At 36.0% G+C, this 26,459-nt stretch overlaps 1 protein-coding gene across 1 annotated transcript in view; it reads left to right on the top strand.

Annotated features, from left to right (window-relative positions):
• The window catches only part of grm8b (glutamate receptor, metabotropic 8b), a 121,394-nt gene that overhangs the window by 26,890 nt on the left and 68,045 nt on the right, over positions 1-26,459 (top strand). Inside the window, 1 exon segment of the mRNA XM_043227272.1 lies at positions 14,540-14,756. Coding sequence (XP_043083207.1) covers positions 14,540-14,756 — 217 coding nt within the window.

Here is a 26,459-nt window from a genome sequence, read left to right as displayed (position 1 = left end):
TTACTATTTACGTTTTATTTTTAATTTAATAAATGGTTTTTAATTGTATAACTAAATAACATTTTCTTCTTCTCTTTCTATTTAATTTTCAATATGTAAACAATAAATCTAATTAAATTCCTAGTCAAATACGGCTATATTCTTAACCCTATTCTTTAGTTTTAGGTCATAGTGTCCGCCTCAAGCGCTCAGTCTCTTTTTCTGGGTTTTCTTTTTTTTGTTCTTATTTTATTATAGCTACCTCAAGTCTCCGGTCTCTGAGGATCTCGGTTTGCTGTGATGTGCAGGTAGCTCGTCTCTGAATAATTAGACAGCGAGGGAAGGCAGGAGAGGGACATAACTTTTTTAGAGTGTGCCGCCAAATGCTTTTTCTGACTGAATAACTGTGGCAGTTTAGGGCACCACTGAGTAGCATGGAAAAATATTAGCAGAGGACAAGAAGTTGACAATAAATCCTCCTCCATTAGGTTTCCATGGCCAGCCCGGGGTATTAGATCACGTTCAATGGGCCTCTTAGGTGACAAAAAGCATTTTTTAAAGCTGAAAAATTGGTGGGCAGACCTAATCCATCTAGCGACTGCTGGAAGCACACAAGAAACTGCTGCAGACGTGGGGACGGCAGTGTCTATAATCAAGTATTCATGAATTTAAGTATGCTTTTTTTTGTGGTCTTTTGTTGTGCTTTGATTGTAGGAATTAGACTAGCGCTGCTGTCGGGATTAAAGCATCTCAGCTGCACACGACCAGACGAGAGCTAATGGAATGGAAATCTGTAGGTTGGAGTCAGAATAGGTGGTCGTCGCTAAAGATGCAATTAACACCTGAACCAAACCAGTGAGTCATCGCAGGTACTACGGCAAGGTTTTATGAAATGTGAAAAAAGAAAATACCCGATGGCTCGTTCGTCGCTAGTAGAGAGCGTGCACGTTATGCAGCGATTTAAAGGGGTAGCGCAACCCATAATGCACATTGTTTCGTGTTCTTCGTCTTGCACCAAACCTGTGTGAGGATGTTTTTTATTCTTCTGATGAACGCAAAAGATGTTTCAAAGAATGTTGATGGTACCCATTGACTTCAGAGAATAGAAAAAATACATGCATGTTTGGAGCAACTTGAGGATTTTGAGTGAACTATCCCTTGTAATATGGTTGACTTTTTACATTTTTGGAATATTATGTATTCAGTCTAAAGATGCAATTTATTTGAAAATAAACGATACCGTTTAATTTGGAAAGATTTATTAATTACTTTTTTATGCTCAACAAGCCTGCATTTATTTGATCATAGGGAAATATTATTATATTTTAAAATAACCGTTCTGTACTTTTAATATTTTTTAATATTAAAATGCATTTTAAAGTATAATTTGATATTTTTTGTTATATTTATATTACGTGATTCTTCAGAAAACATGATGCGCTAATTTGCTGCTCAAGAAACATTTTATTTTATTTGACTTTTTTTTAAATTTATTTTGAATTTTAAAAAAATTAAAAGGGTGTATATGTGTCACACGTGGACTCCTTTAGTGTTATTGTTTTTGTCGTGTGCCATGTGTTCTGTGACCTACTTTAGTTAATTGTCTTAGCGTTTTCACCTGTGTCTTATTTATTAAGTATTTCCGTTGTGTATTTAAGTCCTGTGATTTCAGTCCTGTGGGTCCGATCTCGTCTATGTTTTTACGTGGATTTAGTTCATCTGCCTGCCTGCCCGGAGCACTTATCTTGTATATGTGTTTGATTAAACTCGTTCGTTTGGATATTCTCGTCAAGTGCTCCTAAACCACATCGTGACAATATGATAAAATAGAAAAATTTTGTCTTTACCATCACTTTTAATGAGTCCTTGCTCAATGAAATGCTCTTGAAACAAACACACAAACAAACAAATAAATAACAAGCTCATTTTTTAAACTACAATATAACTGAATGAATCAATAAATCTATCTTACTAACCTCAATTTTTTGAGCTGTAGGATATAATAAATAAATTAACAGATATTATCATGTATCTTTGCAATCAGAGCAGCATTTATCTAAGACAAAAACCTGGCGTAACAAAACAGATATGCAAATGAGCTATTAAAAATGCAGTTAAACTCTAGTCCCCGTTCACCTTAATGCACTTTTGCACTTTTCGTGGCCTGTTTGGAGTCTGGAAAGAGGTTTCGCAACAGTGAGCGAACGATGACTTTTTACAAATACTAAAAACAAATCGTTTAGCTGCTGCTGATTTTCAAGAACCGTTATCGAACAGACCTAAACGCCTCTTTCTGGATGGTTTGTGAGGAGCACATCCATTCTCACTATTATTAAACGATTCATTTTCGTACTCTTCCCAAGTGTTAATAATAATAAAAAAAAAGCCGTCAACGGTTGTCTTCCCGGCGCGGCGTCTGCCACGAAAGTAATAATTCAGGCTCACCCGACTGTTTTAGGCGCCCGAATGAGAAGAAAACTCTTCAAATGGACCGAAATGGCAAATTATAATTCTGTTCGCAGCCTGCAGCCAACCTGGGTGCAAACAATCTCGCCATCGTTGCCATTAACTCTCTGCTAACCCAGACCCCTCAGGATCCTGCCGTCCTGTATGCGCATCCTTTACCCAACGCTAATTGCGAATATCCTATTTCAGTCAACCCGAAAAATAAAGTTTGACTATTGCCGCTCCACTCCAAATTTCTGCGTGTGCCCGGGGGGCGACTTATGCTAATGCCATCGCTAAATCGACAGCATTGCCTTTGAGAGCACAAATCCTGTTTGCTTCTTCATGCTGACAGAATCTGAGTGAGATGTGCTTGTCCTCGAGGCCTTTGGCTCGTTATAATCCACTTAAACAAATTCACTCATTTGGGGTATCGGAATTAGTATGAGCGTCGCTATCTTCAGTAATTAAAGCATTGTATCATCTTTTTTCGGGCACGGGGTTATCAGCAGCGGCGCCGTTTGATGTCGAAATCACATTTCAGGTGAATAAACGTCTCTTCCCGCGGCAGCGCGCGTCGATAACGGCCCGTGTAGATTTCATTTAACAAATAACAAACAGAAAAACTTCACGCAAGCGCATCACAATTCATTTAACTTCCGTGATGAGGGACACAAAGCCGCAAAAAGATCGCTTGATTACTTACTTAAAAATGCATTACATGACAAACTGACACACTTTTTTTTTTTTTTTTTTTTTAATCAAAACCTTTTAGAAAAAGATGCGTGACTCGGCGATAAACCATTTTCTGAATTAAATCGAAGCAATCCGTTACAATAGTGTTTAATATTTCTTGGAAAAAAAATGCGTGCTTTGTGCACTGTTTTATTTTTTTTTTTTTAAATGTGCAGATAATGTAATACAAATATTAGTGGAAAAAGGCCACTTTTACGACACGCTTAAGTGTAATTTTAAAATGCACGCTTTTTAATCATGAAGTTTTCATTCAAAGCACAACTTTTAATAATATTTTGCCGTGGTTTAAAGTAGTGTTAACTAACATACTAACACAAATTTTGTGGTGTTATTCTTTATATATTTTAACTGTATTAAATTTTGTGCTGCCAGACAATTAATTGCTATTAATTGCACACTAAATAAATGTTTATGTTTGCATAATATATGCAAAAATGATGCATATATAAATACAAATACATGCATGTATATATTTTAGCAAAATATGTTATTTATTATTTATAAAATAAATGAATATAAAAATCGTTTGTTAACATTAGTTGCATTCACTAATACTAATAAATTATGTAGAAGTATTTTTTATTCTATAGTTGTTAACTTAAATAACACACCTCATTGTGAAGTGTTACCGACAGAACTAATTAAATGACAACTTTTTCACCACAAAATATATTTAAATGCATAACATACACGTTTAAGTATAACTAAACTATATTCCAACCTTAAATGCTTGTCAGTACATTCAGACTGTTAAGCCATAGTTCAAAGGCAAAATTAGTAAAGATGCGTGTAAATCTTACTTTAGTAAAGGCAAGCACAGCTAATTTCATTTCATCTGAATGTAAACTAATATATTTTCATTTATCATGCAGTTAAGTGCCTGGAAGCATTATATTAAATTATCAATTCAAGTACAGTGTTATGTTAGGTATTATAAAAGAATGCTAAAGTGAGTAAAGTTAGAGAGATTATAATGGATGTGCACAGAGTATAGTTGACTTGGGTTATTAATTGCATCCGATGCATGAGATATAAGCGATCTAATAATTGAAACCATCTTTTTTTGTTTTCAGAAGCGGATGGATAAATTAAAAGAGATGCGCTTTCATAGATATGTGGTGGTGCTGCTGATCAAATCAAATCTCGCATTTAGTGGCAAATCTTTGCATTAATTCCAATTTGTAGCAGTCAGATAATGCCGGGTAAAAAATGTTAATGTGATTACAAACCATGCGGAGTGGCGTATCGGGATTTTGCAAGGAAAAGAGAACACGGCCGGCGCAGAAGCTGATTTTGTGATTGATTTTGTGGTGGATGTTGGCTGGGATTCTGGGATAATATTGTCGCTTTGTCCTGCGGCCGCTCTGGGTTCAGTGGAAAGTGGACGTCGTTACTTGGCTTTCTGCTGGGATTTGAATTTTGGTGGCGTTTGTGCAACAACTAATGCCCAAGGGTGAACGTACGTTTTTTTTTAAATCATTCGCTGTACCACATTGACTTCAAGTGCTTTTTGTGCATCTGGTGGTAATGTTCTTTTTTGCAGATATCCGTGATATTTAATAAGCAGCGTGTGTTATTGAATAAGTGTCGTCCCTTGATAACCTGTTTGGTCTGGATCAATATGATATGAAATGGCTTATTCTAATCGTGAAGCTTGCCTTGCGGATTATTTCAGGTTTGTGTTAATAAGGGGGAGAGATATTTAAAACCGAAGATATGAACTCATAATTCTGACATTCTTCTCTGAATTCAAAGTTTGTCTAATAGTTAGGTTAGTAACTTTTTTTTTTTCTTCTTAATTTTATGTTTACAGCCTGCAATTTTAGATGTTTTTTTGAGTTTATGTCGTGCAGTTGACATTTTTGTAATTCTGTCCAAATAATTTTTTTTTGATTTTCCAATTCAGTTTTTTTGCTGGTTTGTTTCTGTCACAGAATAAAAAGGTAATTATGTTTTGTTTTGAGTTTATACCTTACGATACTTTTGTGAGATAAAACCAAAATAATAATAATAATAATATTAAAAAAAAGAATTGAAAGTTATACATCACACATATATATCACACAGTTTTAAGAAAAAAGTTTATATACCACAACTATATTATTTATTAAACTCTGCAGGACGCTGGCCTTCATTGGAACACTTCCTAAAAGAACTCAACCCGGAAGAACCCATTTTTACTATAAACAAAAAGGTTCCATGGAAGTTAAAGGTTGATCATAGAACTTTAATTTGTTTTAGAATATGTACATAAAGAGAATATCTTCTTCAGTGTTCCGCAGAAGAACAGCACATATCTCTTATAAAGCACTAGCTGCCGCTGACTTAAAATAACCGTACACCCGTCCTGCAACAGAAACAAGAGCTTCAGAGACATGGCTTCTCTGAGGAAAACGGAGCCTGAACAAATCTGGTGTTATAACATTATCAACAATGGAGGCAAACACGCTTCTCCTCGGACTGAACATCTCTTTGTTTCATCTTATCCTGCCCAAAGCGGGCTTTCACTTCCATTTACTTCAGATGCGTTCTGCCTAAGCAAACAGCGTTTATCAGCTGGAAGGGCCGCGATATCTCTTCGAGCGGAACATTAGCGGATATATTTGTCCCATCTCCAGACACCACCGTTCTGTCACTTCTGCTCTCGCTGGTCTCAACGCAGATGATTTAAAGACGGCTGCAATACGTCAACAACGCCTTCACTGTTCATCCAGGCCGGAGTCCTTTGAAGGATTCACGGTGTGTACGGCAGGTGTGCGCTCGGTTTTACGCGCTCGGGGTGCACTAGCGAAAGAACGATTCCTCACTTCGGCAAAGACGGCGGTCTCCGGAGAGGAGAGGTGTGAGGCTGAAAATGGCACACAAATGGCAGTTCTCACATGCTGCGTGTTTGAGCGCCGTCCGAGCCGGAGTGAGAATTGCATCGCAAGCTCCCGAGAATCGGCAGATATAGTTGGGGGTTTCTTGTCATAGTGGGAGTGTAATTTTAGAATGAAAGGCGGATGGAATGACAATGCGTGCGAGAATGATCTACCTCACCCGGGCGATATCTGCAGCTTCTCACGGTCGAGGCTTATCTAAATCCACTGCTTGGGCTTCTGTACAATGGCCTTTAGATAAGGTGTCATCATATCAATTTTATACTCAGTATTAAGGAGTTAAAGTGAGTCGGATGTCATTTCATTCATACACTTGAAATATAGAGTATCACCTGAAACTTGTGGTTTGTCTACCAGTTCCTTTTTTAAGTGATTATTAAATTTTATATATCTATAAATATATATAATATATATATATATATATATATATATATATATATATATATATATATATACACACACAAAATAAAGTTACAAACAAAGTTATGTCAATTAATTGAAGTCTGCCTCTGCATAGTGGGAGGGGCCATTTACATTAATATTTAATGAGCAGCCTCAGGCAGTGAGGCTTAAATGGACTGTAAACAGTTGTTGGTGGGCATTAATATGGGTCGTAATGGTGTTTACGGGTCCTTTAGTGGAATTTATTCTTTTTAATATTAAATTGTGATGTTCTATTTGATATCCATTTTCATGGTGTTCATTTCTAACACAGCTGAACCTTTATTGATTAAATGTTCAGCATTTTAAAGCACAATTTCAAGCTCTGCCAGCATGTCAATGAATTAAAGTAAAAAAAAAAGGAAGAAGATCATTGAAATGTGTTATCCACAATCTGTGCATAATGGGGAGTGGGCGTGGCCATTGGCATTAGCTCATGAATATGTAACTAGTCACCCCAGGCAAGGAATAAGAGATTAAAAAGGCTATAAATAGTTGTTGTTGGTAATTAATAGGTTTAGGATTGTGTTATATACACATTAGTAGTGTGATTTATGCTGTTTAATAGTAAATTATGATGTTTTATTGGATATCCATCTTCATGATGTTCTTTCTAACTCCGCTAAATCTCTACTTGTTAAATGTTCAGTATATTAAAGCACACTTTCAAGCTATACCATAAGGTTGTTTTAATTGTTCATTGTACGAGAGTTGGAGTGGTCACTGGCTTTTACTCATGAATATGTAATTATCCCCAGGATAAAGGCTTAAAATGACTATGCATATTTGTTATTGGTAAATAATAGTGTCATCATTACATTTTACACACTTTAAGTGGCACTTATGCTGTTTAATATGAAATTGATATTTTATTTGATATCTTCATTGTGTTCCTTTTCACTTTCTACTGATCAAATGCTCTTATCAGCATCTAAAAGAGATCGAAATTTGCAGCTAATACTGAATCTTGTCGCTTTTCTTAGCCATGTTGCTATAATGAAACGACATATCAGACAGACACACACACACACACACACACATATATTGTTTGTATATCTAAAAACATAGTATGCTCAATTTGCATTTAAAATCAAAAAGCCATTTCGTGTTAAGTGTTATTTTTTCTTAAATTTTCTAAACATTTCAACTGGGGCATGATCATTAAAAAGCCATATAATGTAATTGAATAACTTGTACAAAGTAGTTTGTGTGCATTTTTCGAACTGATATGAAATGTGATCAAGTTAGCCTAAAAATACTATTAGAATGATAAAATAAATGAGGACACAACATATTCGTTGTTATTGTAACTTAAACTAAACTAAATGAAAATAATTTTCATTAATTGAAATAAAACACTAGGAAAAGTATGTTTAATGTAATGTAATGTATATTCCATTGTGATGTAAAGTTAGAGGAAGTGTTCATAAACTTAACACAAAAATACTGGTAATTTATACTGGTTTTCTACAGACTGTGGACTGCAGTCCTCCAACCGTCTGAAAACAAACAAATTAACTAACTAATATTATAAAAACAAGCAAACAGATCTACCCTGGAAGCCATATGTTGGGAAGTGGAAAATAGGGAAAGACATCAGAAATTGTAAACATATAATAAAATTAGAACTAGCAAGTCACGGCTAGCGTCCCAGGAAGGCAGCAATGCATCATGCGCTAACCGCTCAAATGGCTGTGACCTTTTATTAATGCTTTTGAATGTCATAACGTTGCAACAAATTAGGTAGACCAACCTATGCAGATCACACATACCTATACATTCATCAGTTCAGTCATCTTGATGTCATCTTCCCGTGGTCAGACTGGAGGAAGGGGATGATGACATCTGTCTGTCAAACAAACAAATCTGACATTTGCACAACTTCCTCTAGGTTCCCCAGATCAAACATTGGTCGCCGTGCATGAAGCCAACCTGAGAGACATCAGGGCTGCTAAATAAATATCACCTCAGTAGAAAAAAACAGCTTGGCGGCTCCCACCGCGGCTCGGCATTAAGACCATGAACCTGATGCATATTTACATACAGCTTAGCAGCAGATCTGATGTAATTTAATTAAATCCTGTTAAAAATGAAGCAGTAGTACCTCCCACAGGTCAATGGCGCCGCAGGAAGCATGCTAACAGGATGCTACATGCTAGCGCCGTTATGTTTTTAAAGCGCGCAGTGGTTTCAAAATGCAGGTTTGGTGTAGAACATTGTATAAATGGTGTTATTGAACGAAATGGGAAAGTTTCTACAAGCAGTGTTAACCGCAGACTTTATTTTTCCCTCAGGAACTTCCTGAGGGAACGCATGCTAATGCTAATTCTTTTCTGTTTGAGCCGAGCTACTTTGTTAGCGGCTTGTAGCTCTGCAGCGTTATGTGAAACGTCCATTGAGGATGGCAAATACATAATTATGGCATGTGTGCACTTTCGTATGTGTAAAGGCCAAGGAGAGAAAGTGAGAGTGAATGATTTAAGTGCAAGCATATCTCACTCTGCAGCAATTTGTGTCCTCTTCTCTATCAGCGAGGGTTTTAAATAAAGGTCTTCGGAGAGGTTAATTAGTATTGTCTGAATGTAATCTATCACGGCGAGGGTTTTTCTCGATTTGACAGCTCCATTATGGAGGCAAACAAAGATGATGTGTGCTTTTTCATAAAGATTTAAAAAAGATAACGACAGGTAAACAAAATGCTTTAATTTTCAGGTATGGGTCTTAAAAACAGCACATCATCCAGTTTTGTTGGCTGTAGATTGAAAATAATTCAAAGAGCCATATAGGTGTGTTTTTGCAGCTTTCCACGCTGCAAGCTACTCATAACTCATAATAATCAATAATAGTGAAGTAGTAAAAAAATTAATTATTATCACATGAAAACTTGAAAATTGAAAAAAAAAGCTCAATTGGAATAAAAAACACAAATAAATTAACATTTGCTAAAATTAAAATGAAAACATAATGGAAAACCAAGGGCTAATTAAAAATATGAATAAATGAGTCTACTAATATTGAAACCTTGACCCTAATTTAAATTGAATGCTGAAATGGCAAAGAAACTAACAAAAAAAACCACCCTGAATTAAAAATGTATCTAAATATACAAAAATAAATATTAATGACAAAAGCAAACAATGAAATTACTAAAACTAGAGGGAAATCTGAAAATATAGAAACGTGTATAAAATAAAACAATTTGTATAAAAAAATGTTATCTAAACCTGTTTATTAGATATAAGTAGTATCTAAACATTTAGTAATTTACATTAAATTAAACATTTAATACATTTTTATACTAATTATTATAACACTTTGCACATAATACATTATAAAGGTAGTTTTAATGCATTAATTATGCCCTGTAATGCATATTGTAATGCATTTTACAATCTCATGAATAATTATAACCACAGTACATTATAACACTTATCAATTCATTCTTACACTATGCATTTTAAATTTGGATATAATTATTAATGACAAGATAATGTATTACAATGAATATTATAAAAAAAAAAAACTAATTATACCCTTTAATAATACTTCACAATGCATTACACATAAGGGTTTAAGTAAACTGATACAAAATTGTATACTTTTAACAATGCCTATGCGAATACTTGTTGAGTAAAATGCATTATGGTTGCATGATCTTGTACTTTGTACCAACATTCAAGTACATTTTTATTGAACGATTTTGTAATATAAGAGTGGTTCATCTCAAAAAGGCTGAACTGGTTCAAAACTTTAATGAAAACTGAAAATTTTTGAATATTGAAAATACCAAGGTCGCTGAGAAAGTGGAAGATCACAAACAAATAGCAATAAACTCTTTCCTCTAATAAGACCGAGATAATGTCTGCATGTAGTCTATTCAATTTGAGCGGCAGTGCATTTTGCAGGTAATATGAAGTACAAAACACACGCATCCCTCGAGAAATCTTGACAATCCCAAAGACTTTCTTCCGCTTCCTCACGCTCATTCCACATCCCTCAGACACAAGACGCCTGAGACGTCTGCAAATGACAGTAGCGCTCAGAATGAATGTATGATATGTCCCTCATACTCATCGCAGGTCTGGAAAAGCAAAAGCACAGACAGTAAATGATCCTGCCATCTGCACAGCCGTCAGTTCTAGCTGATGCTGCAATCATGTGTCGCAATGGCTTCAAATCAACTCTCGTGCGTTCCTGAACTTTTGAAACTTTTCATGAACGCAGTGCAGATGAGTCGGATATGTAGACGCTTTAGGTTTCCCTTCCCTACGTTATATATTATTTATTTAAATATATAATGTGTTATATAATAGGTGCAGTGTATAAATATAAAAGACAAAAGACATTAAGTGTATGTGTTTGTGTGCGTGTCTGCAATAAATATGAAATAATTAGCTGTTACAGTAGATTACATTATTTATAAATATACAATGGTTTATAGTTGTATTAATATATTGCTATGTATAAAAATAATTATTTGTATTTTATTAAATTAATTTTTGCCAAGGTTTTGAATGTACGTAAATTATTTATTGAATGTAATCTAACAGGTAATTAGTGTCTCTCTCACTCACAGTTATGTATAAAATAAATAGAATTTTTCTTATAAAAAGGTTATCTGTTTATTAGCTATAAGTAGTATCTAAATATTTAGAGTTTTATTATGCTATTTGATACATTACAATTTAAGGTAACACTTTACTTAAGTATTTATGCATAATGCATTATAAAAGTAGTTTTAATTTATCATTCATGTCTTGTAATGCATATTATAATCTCGCGAATAATTATAACCACAGTACATTATAACATATCCATTCTTACACCATGCATTTTAAATTTGAATATATTTGTTGATGATAATAAAGATAATAATGTATTACAATGCTTATTATAAAAAAGCTTATAGGTTATAGCAGAATTAATATATTTTATTTCATGAAATACTGTAAAATTACTTTTCAGATGTCTTTCAAGGGCAATTTTAAATTAAATTAAATTGTATTAAATTACATTTTATTAAATTTTATTAAATTAAATTAAATTTAATTTAATTTTTAAGCAATTACAAATGGCACAATTTCAGTTCATGCATAAATCACACAGTTACGGGTTCTTAACTCCATATAATTTACAATGGAAATTGCAAAATTGCACACTATTATGCACTTCTGGATCGCGTTGTATGAGGAAATGTTATTGCAGTGCTGATGAAGGTTAATTTGTTTCTCCCCATCAGCGATATAATATTATAATATTATTTTATGGAAAGTATGGCATTTGATTTCCCCTATGGCCGCTATCAGAAGTCTTAGGTTTTTAGTCTCCCGTGCATCTCTTTTGTGGCTCCGTAATATTTTATTAAACTGGAAACATGAGCGTGAAATTAAGTTCTACAGGCATCATTTCTGAGTCTAACCTTTGCCGTGCACCAAATTTCAAAACACTGTAGGCTGAAAGGAGGCATCTGAAGAGACAGAGAGACACTGTCTTTCTTGAGCTCCTTAAAGTTTCTGTCATTCGCTTGAGCTGCTGAATGAAATGTTCCCGAGCGAACCTTCAGGGCAGAGTTTAAACAGTTTTAAAGAGCGCCTCATTTTAAAAGTTACTCTCGCCTTTCCCCCGCCGAACAGAAAAACACAGGAATTTCGTGTGCGCACCGTAATCGCTCAAGACAAAGATGGCATTTAAGCTTCAAATTTGCATGTGAAAGCATGTCATTACATGTGAAATGTTGTGAAACCATACAAAAAGCACATATGAATTAATCTGACATCTTTCGACAGCATCCGTAACCGCATTCAGACCCTCCGTTTGTGAAAGTGAACAAAAACGGGTTTACAGTCATGCACTTACAATGGATCTCAATGAGGAAAGACTTACTAAGCAGGAATGTCAAGCTCCGGTTTTTGCGACTGCCTTTGCGTGAAATATGAAGCTAAAAATTGTATGTGTTTGATCAGTAAATCACTTTTTGATGTGGGACAACATTTGTGATGAACTTCTGCACTCTAAAAAAACATACTGTATAATTTACAGGACTGTATTTATTTTTTCATAGGTGTTTTGTTAGTATTTTCCTTTTTACCTTTTCACTGCATTGTGTTTTCGAATTAACACCTGTAACAAATGTCCGTAAAATTATTGAATGATGTTGTGTGTAATGAGGAGATTTTTCATTGTGGTTTATTTGCCATCATATTTCATTATGGATAGTTCCTTTTGTGATTAATTGTTATTTTTAACATATTAGGCCTAAAAAAAATAAACATACATTTCACATTTATAAGGCCTGTAAATTATCAACATTTACAGAAAATTATTATTTTATTTTATTTTGTCTTTATGTTGAAATTATTAAATAGTCTAATTCAGTTGTTGAATGTGTGTATATATATATATATATATATATATATATATATATATATATATATATATATATATATATATATATATATATAGTTATAATTGCTAGAGAAGAAGATGGCATCTAAGCTTCAAATGTGCATGTCATTACATCTCTGCTGAAAAAGTCTGTTTTATTTTATTTTATTGTAGGAAATACTGTTAGAGAGAGAGATTCATTATTCATTAATTATTATATAATACTTTATAATATTTATTTAATTTATTTAAATATTTATTTATTTTAGTAAGTACTGTTAGAGAGATATTAATCATTTATACTAATATTTATTTAATTGATCTTTAATTTAATTTTAATAGGATTTATTTTTTTTTAGAAAGCACCGTTTGAGAGAGATATTCATAATGAATTCATTATCATACAATCACATGTAATAATACTTTATTTTATTACAAAGTACTGTTAAAATGCACTTACGTTTACACCCATAGAGTGAAAGCCAGTGGGGACCAATGTTTTAAACCCCATTAAATGCACAAATCAGCTGAAAGGCTCTTCAAAATAAAATCTTTTGCGTGCAGAAAGGAATATCACACTGTATTGTCATTTAACACCTGTTAATCACGAGACAAAGGGTTTATTTTTAAAGTGTGAAGTCTAGTGTTGGCGTTCGTGCTGCACGCTCGATATAACGCTCCCCAGAAATAACACGCACACATCTGTTTCACAGACATGTTCGGCCGTGTCAACACATCCCTGACATTTGTATTTACAAGCCCGCGATCCAGGGTTTGCGGGTGAAAAGCGGCGGCGCCCGACTCGCCAGCCTCTGAGTGGCATTTGTATTGCGGGCTGGTTCTCTCCCTCCGTTGTTGCGACGCATGCTGATGAGTTCAGCCTCTGGGGCTCCGGCTGACAGCCTGGCCTTTTGGCTGAGGAGAAATCAATCACACCGTCAATCGCCACCAGAAGCCATTACCCAGCGTGCCTCCTGGCAGCCTTCACCGCCGCTCTTTCTACCACAACACGTGCTTATTTGTCTTCGTTACCTGGTCTTGTTTCACCTTTAGCGTCACCTCACGGGTCGGCCGCTCACATCAATAGCTCTCGGCTAAAGCGGTTTGGAGGTTGCGTATGCAGTGCTCCACCTTTGCTTGCTTTAATTGGTTCTGCATTTTCCGCTTTGCTTCGGGCTGAATTGAATGATTAACTCTCGCGAAAGAGTCGATATTTGCTTCTTTTTGGGGCTGTAACTTTTTTGGGGGGTTTTTCTTCCCTCCCTGGCTTTGAACATTTGCTGAAAATGCACTGATTGGTTTGTTTCTTCAAATTTAACGCTAGCGTCGTCTGCAGTGAATGGGTGCCGTCAGAATGAGAGCCTAACAGAGGACTCGTATTTTAACTCAAAGCTAACTGATAGATTAGAGCCGTGTGAATAATGTTTTTATCAGCTGTTTGGACTGGCGGCACCCATTCACTGCAGAGGATAAATTGGTGAGCAAGTGATAAAATTGCTTCACATCTGTTGAAGGAACCAACCCATCTACATCTTATATGGCCTGAGGGTAACTAAGTTATCAGCTGATTTACATTTTTGGGTGAACTACTCATTTTTGTAATGTAATTGTTCAAATCTTTCCTGTAACAGTTTGTTCTTTCTCCCCTTTAACAGATCCCTCAGATCAGCTACGCATCGACAGCGCCGGAGCTGAGCGATAACACCCGCTACGACTTCTTCTCCCGGGTTGTGCCGCCCGACTCCTACCAGGCCCAGGCCATGCTGGACATCGTGACGGCCATGGGCTGGAACTACGTCTCCACGCTGGCGTCCGAGGGGAATTACGGGGAGAGCGGTGTGGAGGCGTTCGTTCAGATCTCTCGAGAAAGCGGTAAGCTTCCAGTGAACAGTTTCTGTACGAAGGCTCCAGATTATCTTCTGATGTACGTCTCGCTTCACTGAACGCAGCTGATTGACTGACTGAATTGAATTTCTTACCAAAAGTGAGACATAGCTTTGTGTTCAAGAGATGGGTTCTACCCTTCGACGGCATTTTATTTTATTATTGCTTTGTGTTTTCATGGTTTGTTTTGTTAAATGTTTCCTGTTTTGTTTATTTTGATGCGTGTTTGGTTTTTTGTTTTATTTATTTTGTATTTGTTTTTTATTTTAGCTTAGTTTTCATTCTTTAGTTTGTTTTTCTTTTGTTTTGTTTAGTTTTTATTGTTTTGTTTTGTTATTGTTATATGTTATTCTGTGTTATTTATTTAGTTTCTTTTTGTTTCGTGTTTTTGTTTTTGTTTTTTTATTTAATTTTTTTGTTTAATTTAGTTTTTTTCATGTTTTTTATTGTTTAACGTTTCATTTTAGTTTTCATTCATGTTTTCTTTACTTTAGTTTGTTTTTGTTTTATTTTATTTAGTTTTTATTGTTTTGTTTGCTTATGTGTTAAGTTTTAATTCATTTAAAGTGTATTTTTTGGTTTATTATTGTTTTCGTATGTTATTTAGTGTTTTTTTTATTTATTTTGTTGCTTTTTGTTTCATGTTTTTTTTTTTTTTTAGTTTTATTCAGTTTTTTTCATGTTTAGTTTTATTTGTTTTTGTCTTAATTGTTTTGTTTCGTGTAATTTAGTGGGGGTTTTTGTTACTTTGTTTTGTTGCTTTTTGTTTCCTGTCCCCTTGATGTTAGATACGCTTTCTTGTGGTGTAAAGGAGTTTATGGGTTGAAAATATTGATGGAAAACTGAAAGAATTACTGTCATTATTTACTCAACCTATATGAAGACAAATAAATAATGACAGTGTTTTCATTTTGGATTAACTATTCCTTTAAAGAGACTGTTCTTCTGCACCTTTCAGATTTCTATACATAAATTACCTCTGTTGCAGCATAAATCACATTGTTAGTAATAAGGGATAGCCAAGTTGCTAAACAAATTGCTATTAATATGCAAATGCGATGTCAACATTTTGGCATTTATAAATAACCTGCTTTTCCATGTTAGTTAGAGTAAAGGATCTGGTTGGACTGGCTGGGGAGTTGCATTGAGAATATTAACTAATGCCTGCCTAGTCCGTCGAAATCTCGTTGCAGATAAGCAAGATTTTTTCCTCCTGGGATATGTCTGCTTTGATGCATTTGGAAAAAAAGATCTTAAAATAAAATTACACAGCGCATCACACTGATTTATGGTACAAAGCTTTTTCTGAGTTTGCTGACCAGCATTGCTATACACAAAACATCAGTGAGACTGAATTACATGCTTTGACAGAGATTTGAAGGGAAATTGCCGTCTCAACAGAAGAAAGGTCAAGTAACATAAAAAAAATCAGGCTATATTGTAAGGACACGTCTGAAAAGCTCAACTCCCACGTTCCGTTCTGTCAAATCTGAGCCATCAAAGTCAAGCTGAGCTTATGCTTTGTTGTCCATTATTCAGCGATTTTACACAGAAATGAATCGTCAAGGAAACGGGAAGGTCGGGATCTGGAAGAAAATACAAAAAGTGTTTGATTGTGACCTCAAAGAACTCGCCTCGAACTAAAAATCTGTGTTCACACTCGCACCGCTTTGGATTTCTCCGCTTATCGCCGTTAACTCATAATTCACTTCATTTTACATCACGTAGGTCGCACGGTAATGGCTCACATTCCCATTTTCCCTCCCACGCAAGCCTGCAATAATATAGAGCATTACCGCTAGAACACGTCCAGTGGAAACCACAATTACAGAGAAGCTTATCAATAAAGAAAGAGAGTAGAGGGAAAAGAATGGGCCTTGATATAGAGACATAATTACAGGCACAGGTCCAGTAATGGACTCGCCGCGCCGTCCCAGAAGAAAATCATAACCAACCACATCATGGTCACCTCGTGCTGCGTGATTGATTTATTATTGCAGTGTGTCTTGCTCATATAGACACGGACATGCCACGTTAATTATGTTGTAATTATGGAAATACAATTAAAGGAAGAGACACATGTGCTCGATTAACATTGTTCCTCCAGGCTCATCAAGTGTGTTTATCCCCCGTGTGTGTGTGTGTGTGTGTGTGTGTGTGTGCCCAGCTGTCTGAATGTAGTCTACGTATTTTATTAGGATTTATACAAGATTGTGCATTTTTCTAAGAAATTGAATACATAATAATTAATTAAATACAAAAATAAAATAGAAAGAATAAAATATTTTATTTAAATCATTTCATTAGTTTTATATAGAGTGTATGCTAACAAATTCTTGTTTTAAAATATTTTCAGCTAAATAATTTACACCAATTCAGACTAGTGTTGTCAAACTATTAATTGCATCCAAAATAAATAAAAGTTTATATATATATATATATATATATATATATATATATATATATATATATATATATATGTATATATATATATATATATGTATATGTATATATATATATGTGTATATATGTATGTGAAAACAAACACATTAAAGCAGGGGGTTTAATGTGGGGTCAATAATATGTATATATAAAAAGTAAGATTAATTGAACATATAAACAAATAAATGAAGAATTCTTTTCTGCTTTATAAAGTCTAGTCAGTTGGAAAATCTTTTATTTCAGTTAATTGTCAGGGAAACATTTATAATAGTGAAAATTTACATATTTTTTCCCAACTAGTCCACTGTTTAACTACTGAATGTTTGTACTTCATATCAGAAACTAATGTCAAATACGACAGTGATAAACAATGAAGTATTGTGTGGAAGCGGTTTGACACTACTTTATCCTTCAAAGCAGCTAATTACACGAAAAAGAACATTTGTACTTGTGTTAAAAAATGCTTGTGTGTTTTTCCCCCTCAAAGGCCAAACATAAAAGTCAAGTCAACGTCATTATGGAAAATTCATAATGTATTCAATGCAAATCAGCCTTTGACACGATCTACACTTTCTTGCATTTGAAATGCGCCCCTTATCTCGAGTTGGAAACCAAACCTGTCTCCAGAACAGTAATAACTGGCAGTTAATTATGCTCTTGAATAAACAAGCAGTAACCAAATGCTATTAATTTTCGTCTTTCTGCCTGATTGGCATGCAGTGAAGCCTTGCAGCGTGGCAAAGTGACCCTCTCCATCATTTGAAACCCCACTACATCATTACCGTAGTGTTTAGGAGGCCGTTCTCAATAGCACGGCAATGCAATCTCTATGTAAATGGTGCATAAGCAACAATAATCATGAAAAATGACGGCAATATACAATTTGCTGCTCCAGATAAAATAACAGTTTTATGGAAAGGGAAAACAAACACTCGTTTTTCCTTTGGGAACAACCACGCGCCCATTCATGTTTGGTTTGCCGTTATGAGTTATTTAAAACGGTACAATCTGTCTCTCTGAGATGTCTCATCAGTCTGAGTGATCTTGTTACATGATTGGAGAAACTGAAACTGTGTGCGTGTGGCTTTCTCCTGCTTTTTATGTGTTGTACTGTATTCAGACAGACTAGTTTAGTGCCTGTTTATTAGAAAACCGTGTCGTTGATTCAGTTCCTTTTGGAAAACCTTCAAATATTTGCGACTAGACATTTAGCAGGCATGTTTTGTTCAGTATTAGACGTCCTGGTCATGCTTTGGAAAGATGCGTGTGTTTTTTTTTTGTTCTTTCTATGTCAGAATTGAACGGAGAAGCTCCAGTTGATGAATTTGAAATTTCAAAGTGGCTGATTTTGTGTTACACCAGAATAAATTCGGTAATACAAGTTTAAAATTATAATTAAAATTATGAGCCAATGATGTAAATTCGAGAGTTTTAATTTTGGCTGAACTGTCCTTTTAAAGGTGTAGTTTATGATTTCAGTGGCCCTTTAATTTAAATTCCCTCCATCTGCCATTGGTCAGAGCAACAAATACCTCTGCCCCAGACTCACACCATTGGTTGAGCTACTGTTGCTATGTCAGGCAGACCAGGAAGCTCAAACAAACAAAGCAATGTTTTATAAACATGACAAAGGAGTTTTTTGTTTTTTTTTTGAGGAGTTTTTTTGTTGTTCCAGCATATTAAACTGGAATATGAGATTTGTTTTAACTTTAACTCCAGTTTTACTTATAAATCAAGCTCAAAGTTTGGAGCTTGCTCAGCTAACGCTGCACAACCCAGTTGACCTCAAATGAACCGAAGAATTCAGTAAGAGACCGTCTTAACAGTAAAAAAGTAGCATTTCAAACAGAAACGCACTCCAGGTTCCAGTCTCCTTCACATCCCGTCTCTCCCACTGCGCTACTGCGCCTGAAGTAATGCGCTACTGTTCCCATTACGCTCACTAGGCTGTCCCAAGATGATCAAAAGTACATAGCGGGATGTCTCTCTCCTCTTTGCTGAGCTTGCTATTGTGAAATGCCTGTCTTATAATCAGTTATCCACACCTGCCGCATCACCGCAGGTTACAGAGGCAGGAGTCTGTTATTTAAAATCCCCCTAACAGATTCGGAGAAGACATCTTTTCCTTCGCGTTAAAGATGCTTAATGAGCCCATAACAACAGTAGGAACCTGAGATATAATGTCGATTCTCTCTGCGTGTCAGCTTCTGTGGTGGAAATCTTCACATGGGATGCAAAGTCACTGACCTCATTGCCTCGGATAAGCCGTCATGGATTAAGAAGGAATTTACATATAGTGAGATGAAATTCAGCCCTACCCAGAACCACCTCAGTTGAACCTTTCATTCTCTGTGAAAATTACTAACAGCCGTTTAGGGAGGATGTCGCTGAATTAATGAATTTTGGAGTCGGGTGATCTCATTAGTTTAGATTAATCTCTTCAACTTCTCATTCTTTTTCACCTTTGAAGATTCAGAGAAGTTTTATTCATTCATCTGCACCTGTTCGTCCTATTGCTCTTCCATAAAACAGATTGATGTGCCAACTGGTGCCATCTGCCTAACCTAATGAACTTTTTTAAAGAGACAGTTCACCCAAAAATTACAATTCTGTTATCATTTACGCACTCTCATGTTGCTCCAGGTCTTGTTCCAGGTCTATAACTGTGTGAAAGTTATAGCTTATTGTGAGGAATGAACCAAATCTGTCAGAAGTCTTTTTTTGATCCAGTTGACTCGGTTTAATTCACTGAATCAGTTTGACTCACTGATCCAATCATAGCTCTTAAACACATACTCAAGGAAAGTGGGGTTGTGTTTTACTATCTTTATGACGCTTTTCCGATTCGTTTTGTCTTCAGGGTTTCTTCTTTTGTGTTGCACAGAAGAAATAAAGTCATACAGGTTTGGAACAACACAAGGGTGAGCAAATGATGACAGATTTCTGCTTTTCATTCCATCCACAGAGGGCAGCGAAGTGCCAATTGAGATCGTCCAGCAGCACTCAGATTTCAGACAATTGGTTCGTAAACCGTTTTGCTCAGATGTTCTTCCAAATCTGAAATCTGCTGTTTCTTCTTGACAGTTTATTCCATTACTGTGGAAATGCACTGCCAGAAAGAAGTGCCAGAGCTATGCAAGCCTCAAAAGATGGGGCAAAGTCTCAAATCTGTGTCTAAAAAGTTGCCCAGCTTGAATTATGATCACAAACCTTCATCTTGTGCTGTTATTTCTTATCTAAGAGTTCAGTTTTTCATTTCGCACTTACCGCTGACAACAAAAATTACTGTGGAGAAAGGAATCAGAACACAACACAGGCCAGATTCAAACCTAGATTTCTCAGATGAGCACCACGGCTCAAACCTCGGTTTTCACTTCTAAAAGCAGAGTGCATTTGAAGGTATCACTATAGATGAAGCTGCTATGCTTTTATATAGTCATTGGCTATAGAGCTATAAGATTTTAAACATGAAATTAGTTGCATCAAGCTCTGGAACATTTTAACTGTCAAGCATTCTGACCTTGTCTGTTGGACTTTTACAAATCGATAGTATTGACTGACCAACATTGCGCACTTCAGTGTAACAAATTTAAGATCTCAAAATTGCAACCCTTATCTGGGGAGCTTAAAGTAAAAGAGTTTCATGTTATGTTCTTTTGAATGATTTATTATTATTGATCTGTGAAGTCAGGGGTGGACATAATGAGATTATGTGTCAATACAGGTGTTTTTTGTCATTCATCTTGCGAAGCACATACAGCCTTGTAGGAAGCACTGTGCATCTGAGGTACAGTAGTTTGCCAAGATCATTGCATATTAACCGCTTAATTAATAGTCAATGACCTCAGCATCCTGTAATATCATGCAGTTCATTTAATCTATGTCTTAGGGGCCTGAATCCACATAAAAGTGAGTCCTACTGCCACATTTATGAAACAGCAGAGTTCTGAGCTTTGTAGATTTGAGCCATGTGCATGATGTCTTGAAATCAGATGCAACAAAAACCTAGCATTAGCATATTTACAGAATGCGCTTGCCGATTCATCGGGATCAGTGTTGGGTAATTTACCAATTTCTTTGTTTTACTCTATCATTGCATTACATGATCATACATTTATTACTGCATTTAAGTGTTAAGATTTATCAAGATTCATCTTGGCTACTTTTCATATTTGGAAGAAGATGCTCTGAGAGTAAGGTTTACCACAGAATAAAAATGCAACCTATTATAGCAGAGGATCTCATTTTGATAAATAATATATGTTTGTTCAGGTTATTTTAATGTTATAGTGACATTAACTTAACAAAATATAATACCAGACTAAAATATTTGAAATTGAGTGCAGCCTTTTTAAATACAATCGCAACCAATAGTATCTAATGTAGCCCACATTCTCTGGTGATTTATTAAAGGTCATGCTGATGTGCAAAACATGATTTTAAAAGGCGTTTTACTTTATTTTTTACTTGACACTGCATTTGTAACTTAAGTAACATGATTTTATTGACATTAGTAACTGTAATCAAATTACATGAATTTAAAATAGGACACATTACATTACTGAATTATTATCAGGAAGTAATTAGAATAGAGGAACGTTACTGTGTAACACATTATAACCAACTCTGGTCGTGATCGTGCTATTCACATCTGAGAAATGGATAAAAATCTGTTAAACAGGCATTTGTTGGCACACACACTTAAAGAAGGTCCCTTGAGAAGCTGTTCCACTTCAGTGATGTTAGTTGTGGAGGACTGTAGGGCCGAAGAGAGGTCTGAGAATGGGGTCAAAATGTCACGGCTGAGGTAAATTGCAAAAACAAATGCAGGTTTTACTGTGAGATAAGGGACTGTGGTGGGTTTCACACTTCTTGACTTCACTGGCTTACAGTTGAGGGAAATCAACTGTTCGTTGTTACAGCGGAGGGTCCATGTGTAGGCACTTGATTTCAAAACACATACATTTAGTGATATGTTTTCATAAAAATGCTACCACAGGTTGTTAGTTTGCCATCATTTTCCATATTAATGTTAGAGAAATCTGGTTATGTTTGCTGGTTGTCATTGTATTGTTGAAAGAAGCTTTTGCTTCCTTCACTTATGCTTCTTGTTTTTGTGTTTTCGTGTCCACATTCATGTTGATGTAATGCAAAACAAGCATGTTGTGATATATTATGCGTTAGTTATTATTTAAAGTGGATATTGGTCTTATTGAGTTTGTGTACTTACATGCCATGATATTATTCAGATATGTGAGTGACTCGATTATTCATTTAAAAGATTGGTCTATTAGAATATATGTATGTTCTGTATGTTCGCCTTGGAGCCAGTGCCTCTGACATCAGATTAGGTACAAGAGCCAGCAACATAGCCTGCCACGGTGGAGAATGCCACGGGCGGTAAGAGAGGAAAACTGAGGGAAACTGAAATTGAGTTTGATCCTGCCGCTTTCATCACATCTTCTGAGCCACTGATGGTCCTCTTCATCTTCTGATGCTCCACTGGTTCCGTCCAGCCCAGAAGGGGTCCCCGATCCTCCAGTGCACCCTCCAGGGCCCGCTGCTCGTGAGCGCCCTCCTAAGTTCAGCCCAAAGTAGACACCTGTCAGCCCCTCAGCCCAGGATCTGTGTGCTGGATTCGCCATGGGTCAGTCTCCATTGGCGTCGTGGTTGGAGGATCCCTAAACTCTGTCTCTAGCCTGTGAGTTCCGGACTCTGCATCTGCCCTTCGACACGTCGGTTTCGGTCTTCTAGCTCCCTCCTCTCCACTGTGGTCCAGTAGTACACCAGCTTTGTCAGGCACCCTCATCCCTCTGGCTCCACATCGTCACTATCTGTCTCTGTATCGGTTGCCAGCGCCATCTGCTCCACATTGGCCCTCCGGATCCTCTGCCTCACCCTGGTTTCTCCTCCACCTACTCCACACCATCAGTTGGCCCACTGGAATTGGTGGCTATCCCTCTACCAAGCCTCTTCCCTTTGTCGGCTCCACCCATCATGGCTGTCGCCTGGGTCCTGCTGGACTTCTCTTGCTCTTTGCCGGTTCCTCCCTCCTTCGTCTCCCCCATGGACCTATTTACCGGCCCCCTCCTGGGTGTCTGTCCTTCTCCTGTCTGTTCCAACTCGTCCCTATGTTGTTGTTCTGTTTTTAGGCGTGAGGACGCACCTTTCCGGGAGGGGATGAACTATTACAGTCATGGACTTTATTGTGTTTTCTTTTCCCCCATGTGCTCTGTGTGACCTAATTTCTGTCTGCCCTTAATTTGTTCATTATGTTCAGGTGTCTCGTTTAATTATCCCTATTACCTCCTCTTTATAAGTTCCTTCATCTAAACTATGTGTGTGTGTGTGTTTGTGTTACCCTCTCTTAATTGTACTCTTCATCGTCGTGTGCGCTTTACCACAGGATTCTGTGACATTAGAACAGTACTGTCAGTATTTACTGAAGATGTGCAGTGCTGAATTAGTGCAAATTAGTTATTTTTTGCGCCTGACCTTATTAATATGCATTTTTAGGAGTTATCAAACGTAAAATGAATGGACAGAGAGTATTTAAATGAATCACTCTATGCAGTTTACTAATTATTGCGCTTGTCAAATTACTGATATTTGCAGCATCATTTAATGCCCAAAAAACGCAAAAAACGTCTTCAAATATTTTGCACTTTTAAGGAAGAAGATTTTTTCTACACGCATACCAGAACAACACATTATCCTAACATATCATTTGTTTTAGCAAACAAAAGATGACTTGTGCCCCTTAGCTCAACTAGGAGTCGTGCGATACTGGGTCAAAATGGCTTCTTTATTATTTTTTTTATATTTATTTCGCGACTCTGCTAATTTGCACTGTGCTTGGTTTATTGCCCTGGTTGATGTGTAAATGAGAAGTTGCGTACGTGTTTAATTAGAAATTTCTGTGCGCATTGTTAATAAATCACAGACATTTCCCCTCACTGGCACTATTTTGGAATTGCTTCCTCGTTTAGTAAAACCCAGATTTCAAATAAATGATCTTCTTATAAACTTTATATTTATCAAAGAATCCTGAAAAACAAAACATACCATGGTTTCCACTGAACATCATATTGTGTAATTGGCTAAGTTTGAAAAACTTTTTTTTTTTGTTTTTATTCTCCTCTAAGCCCCGCCTTCCAGATCCGGGCTGATTTGTAGAAAGCTTATCATTCCAAAAAAGCAAGGTGTGCTCTGATTGGCCAGTCTGATTGTGATTAGCCGAATACCCCAAGCGTGTAAAGGAAATTTTACACACCTTACCATAACGTGCAGCCTTGGTGAAAAAATAAATGTAAAATTCTTACCAAGACCAAACATTTAAACCGTTGTAGTGTGTGTGTGTGTGTGTGTGTGTGTGTGTGTGTTTACTACATACACACACATCTATGCATATCTATTTTATAAATATGTTTAAAACACATATCAAGCTCATTGTGGCTGCAAATATAGATGAGAAAATCTGAAGAGTCGAGGTTGTTGTATTAATTTTGTTGAAAAAATAGCACCTCCCATTTCCCACAGGATATGCAAAGCCTCTACAGACAGTATCTATCAAGCATTCTTTGCCATGGTCGCAATCTGATGATGTATTCCTGTCTCTTTGGGGCCGGGATTGAACTGTGATATAGTCTAGCTGCATTCAGCTTGAGGTGACTCCTGTGAGGAAGAAATTGAATTCCACACTCCTACCGTTCCTCTGCCCCCCCCTGCACCGAATCCCATTGTCTGAGCGAGATAAAGTAACCAGATTTGCAGCCCTGCAGTCTTGTGTTTTTCCCTGTAGAAGATTGCAGGTTTGGAAGAGGCTGACTCTGCGGCGCTTGTTACTGTGGGTCTTCGGGGCATTTGTGGTTTTGCATCAGACTCTCAGTGACTCTGTGAGGGTCTCAGTTTTGCGGTAATTAACGCCAGCTGCTCGTTGTTTTCAGTTATGGTGAACATAATTAGAGTTTTATATACGATCTGTAGTCATCTCTGTTGAACACTGTGTATGTGTAATACTTGGAAACAAGAAATTTGCAGGAAACAACATACGCACACATGCGATGTTCTCCGCAGCAATCAAGCAATTAATCGCATCCAAAATAAAAGTTTACATAATGTATGTATGTGTACTGTGTATATTATGTAACACATACAAAATGTACACCTATGTACATTTATATAACATATTTTTTTTCTTTGATATATTCATAGGACATGTTTGTATTTATAATAAATATACACAGTGCACACACAAAACAAAACCATTTATTTTGGATGCAATTATTGTATTGTTCATTCATTTCATACATATTTGCATGCTGTATTATAATGTATACATTAATATATAAAACTCAATTTAAAGTTAGCAATTTAAAGTTATGTATTAGTATTTTATTTATTTATTTAATTATATATTATTTGTCATGAAAAATTTAATTATAATTGTTGTTCTTTCTTAATTATTTAGGTAGTTTTTGGTCACTATTTAAGGTTTAAATGTGTGTACATTTTACCTTAATGTGCCAAAATAATATTAATATAATGTTAACTTCTAATACCTAATGTTTCTTTAAAAATATAATCCTAGGTGATGCATAAATCCACTTGTAGTAATTAAAATAATTTTATAGTGTAGAGTTTTAGTGTTTTATTTTTTATATATGAAATGCTATAGAATTTTAATTGAATATTAGCTGCATATGTATTAGTTATTTGCTATAACATTAATCGTTACTTTAACCAGCATCGTCTTCATTTTTAATACACATACATCTTTGTTTCAATTTCATCTTTCTTTAATTTTACAGTCTTGTTCCCCTCATGTCCTGGATTTCTCTGCATTCAGTCACTTCTTTTATCAGACGAGAGTGTGGTCTCGTTAGGCCTGAACTCTGCAGCTGGAACTATGTTTCAGAAGAAGCAGCAGAGATTCTGAGCTCCGGCACAATATGAAACCTGATGAAACCTTCCCTTCGCCTGCAGGAATCTATGTAGATGTGTTTAGTATAAATACAGAATAAGGCGAGGTAAATGATACACTTCTGATACCTGCAGCAAGGCAATAGCCTCAGCAGAAGTTGATTGAGCCTGCGAGGCTCTTGGTACAGTGCAGTGGCACCGAGGGATCTTTTAATAAGCCATTCATAGCTTCTGGAGCGTCACGGTGCTGCTACAGCACTTGCCTCACAAAAGGACCATTCATCTCCCACATCAAATGAGCTGGGAGAAATTTCGCCTGTCCATTTG

The sequence above is a fragment of the Puntigrus tetrazona genome, chromosome 25 (genome assembly GCF_018831695.1).
Source record: "Puntigrus tetrazona isolate hp1 chromosome 25, ASM1883169v1, whole genome shotgun sequence".
NCBI classification, from domain to species: domain Eukaryota; kingdom Metazoa; phylum Chordata; class Actinopteri; order Cypriniformes; family Cyprinidae; genus Puntigrus; species Puntigrus tetrazona.
Note: the sequence above shows the minus strand (reverse complement) of the source record. Positions and strands in the feature narration are given on the sequence as shown.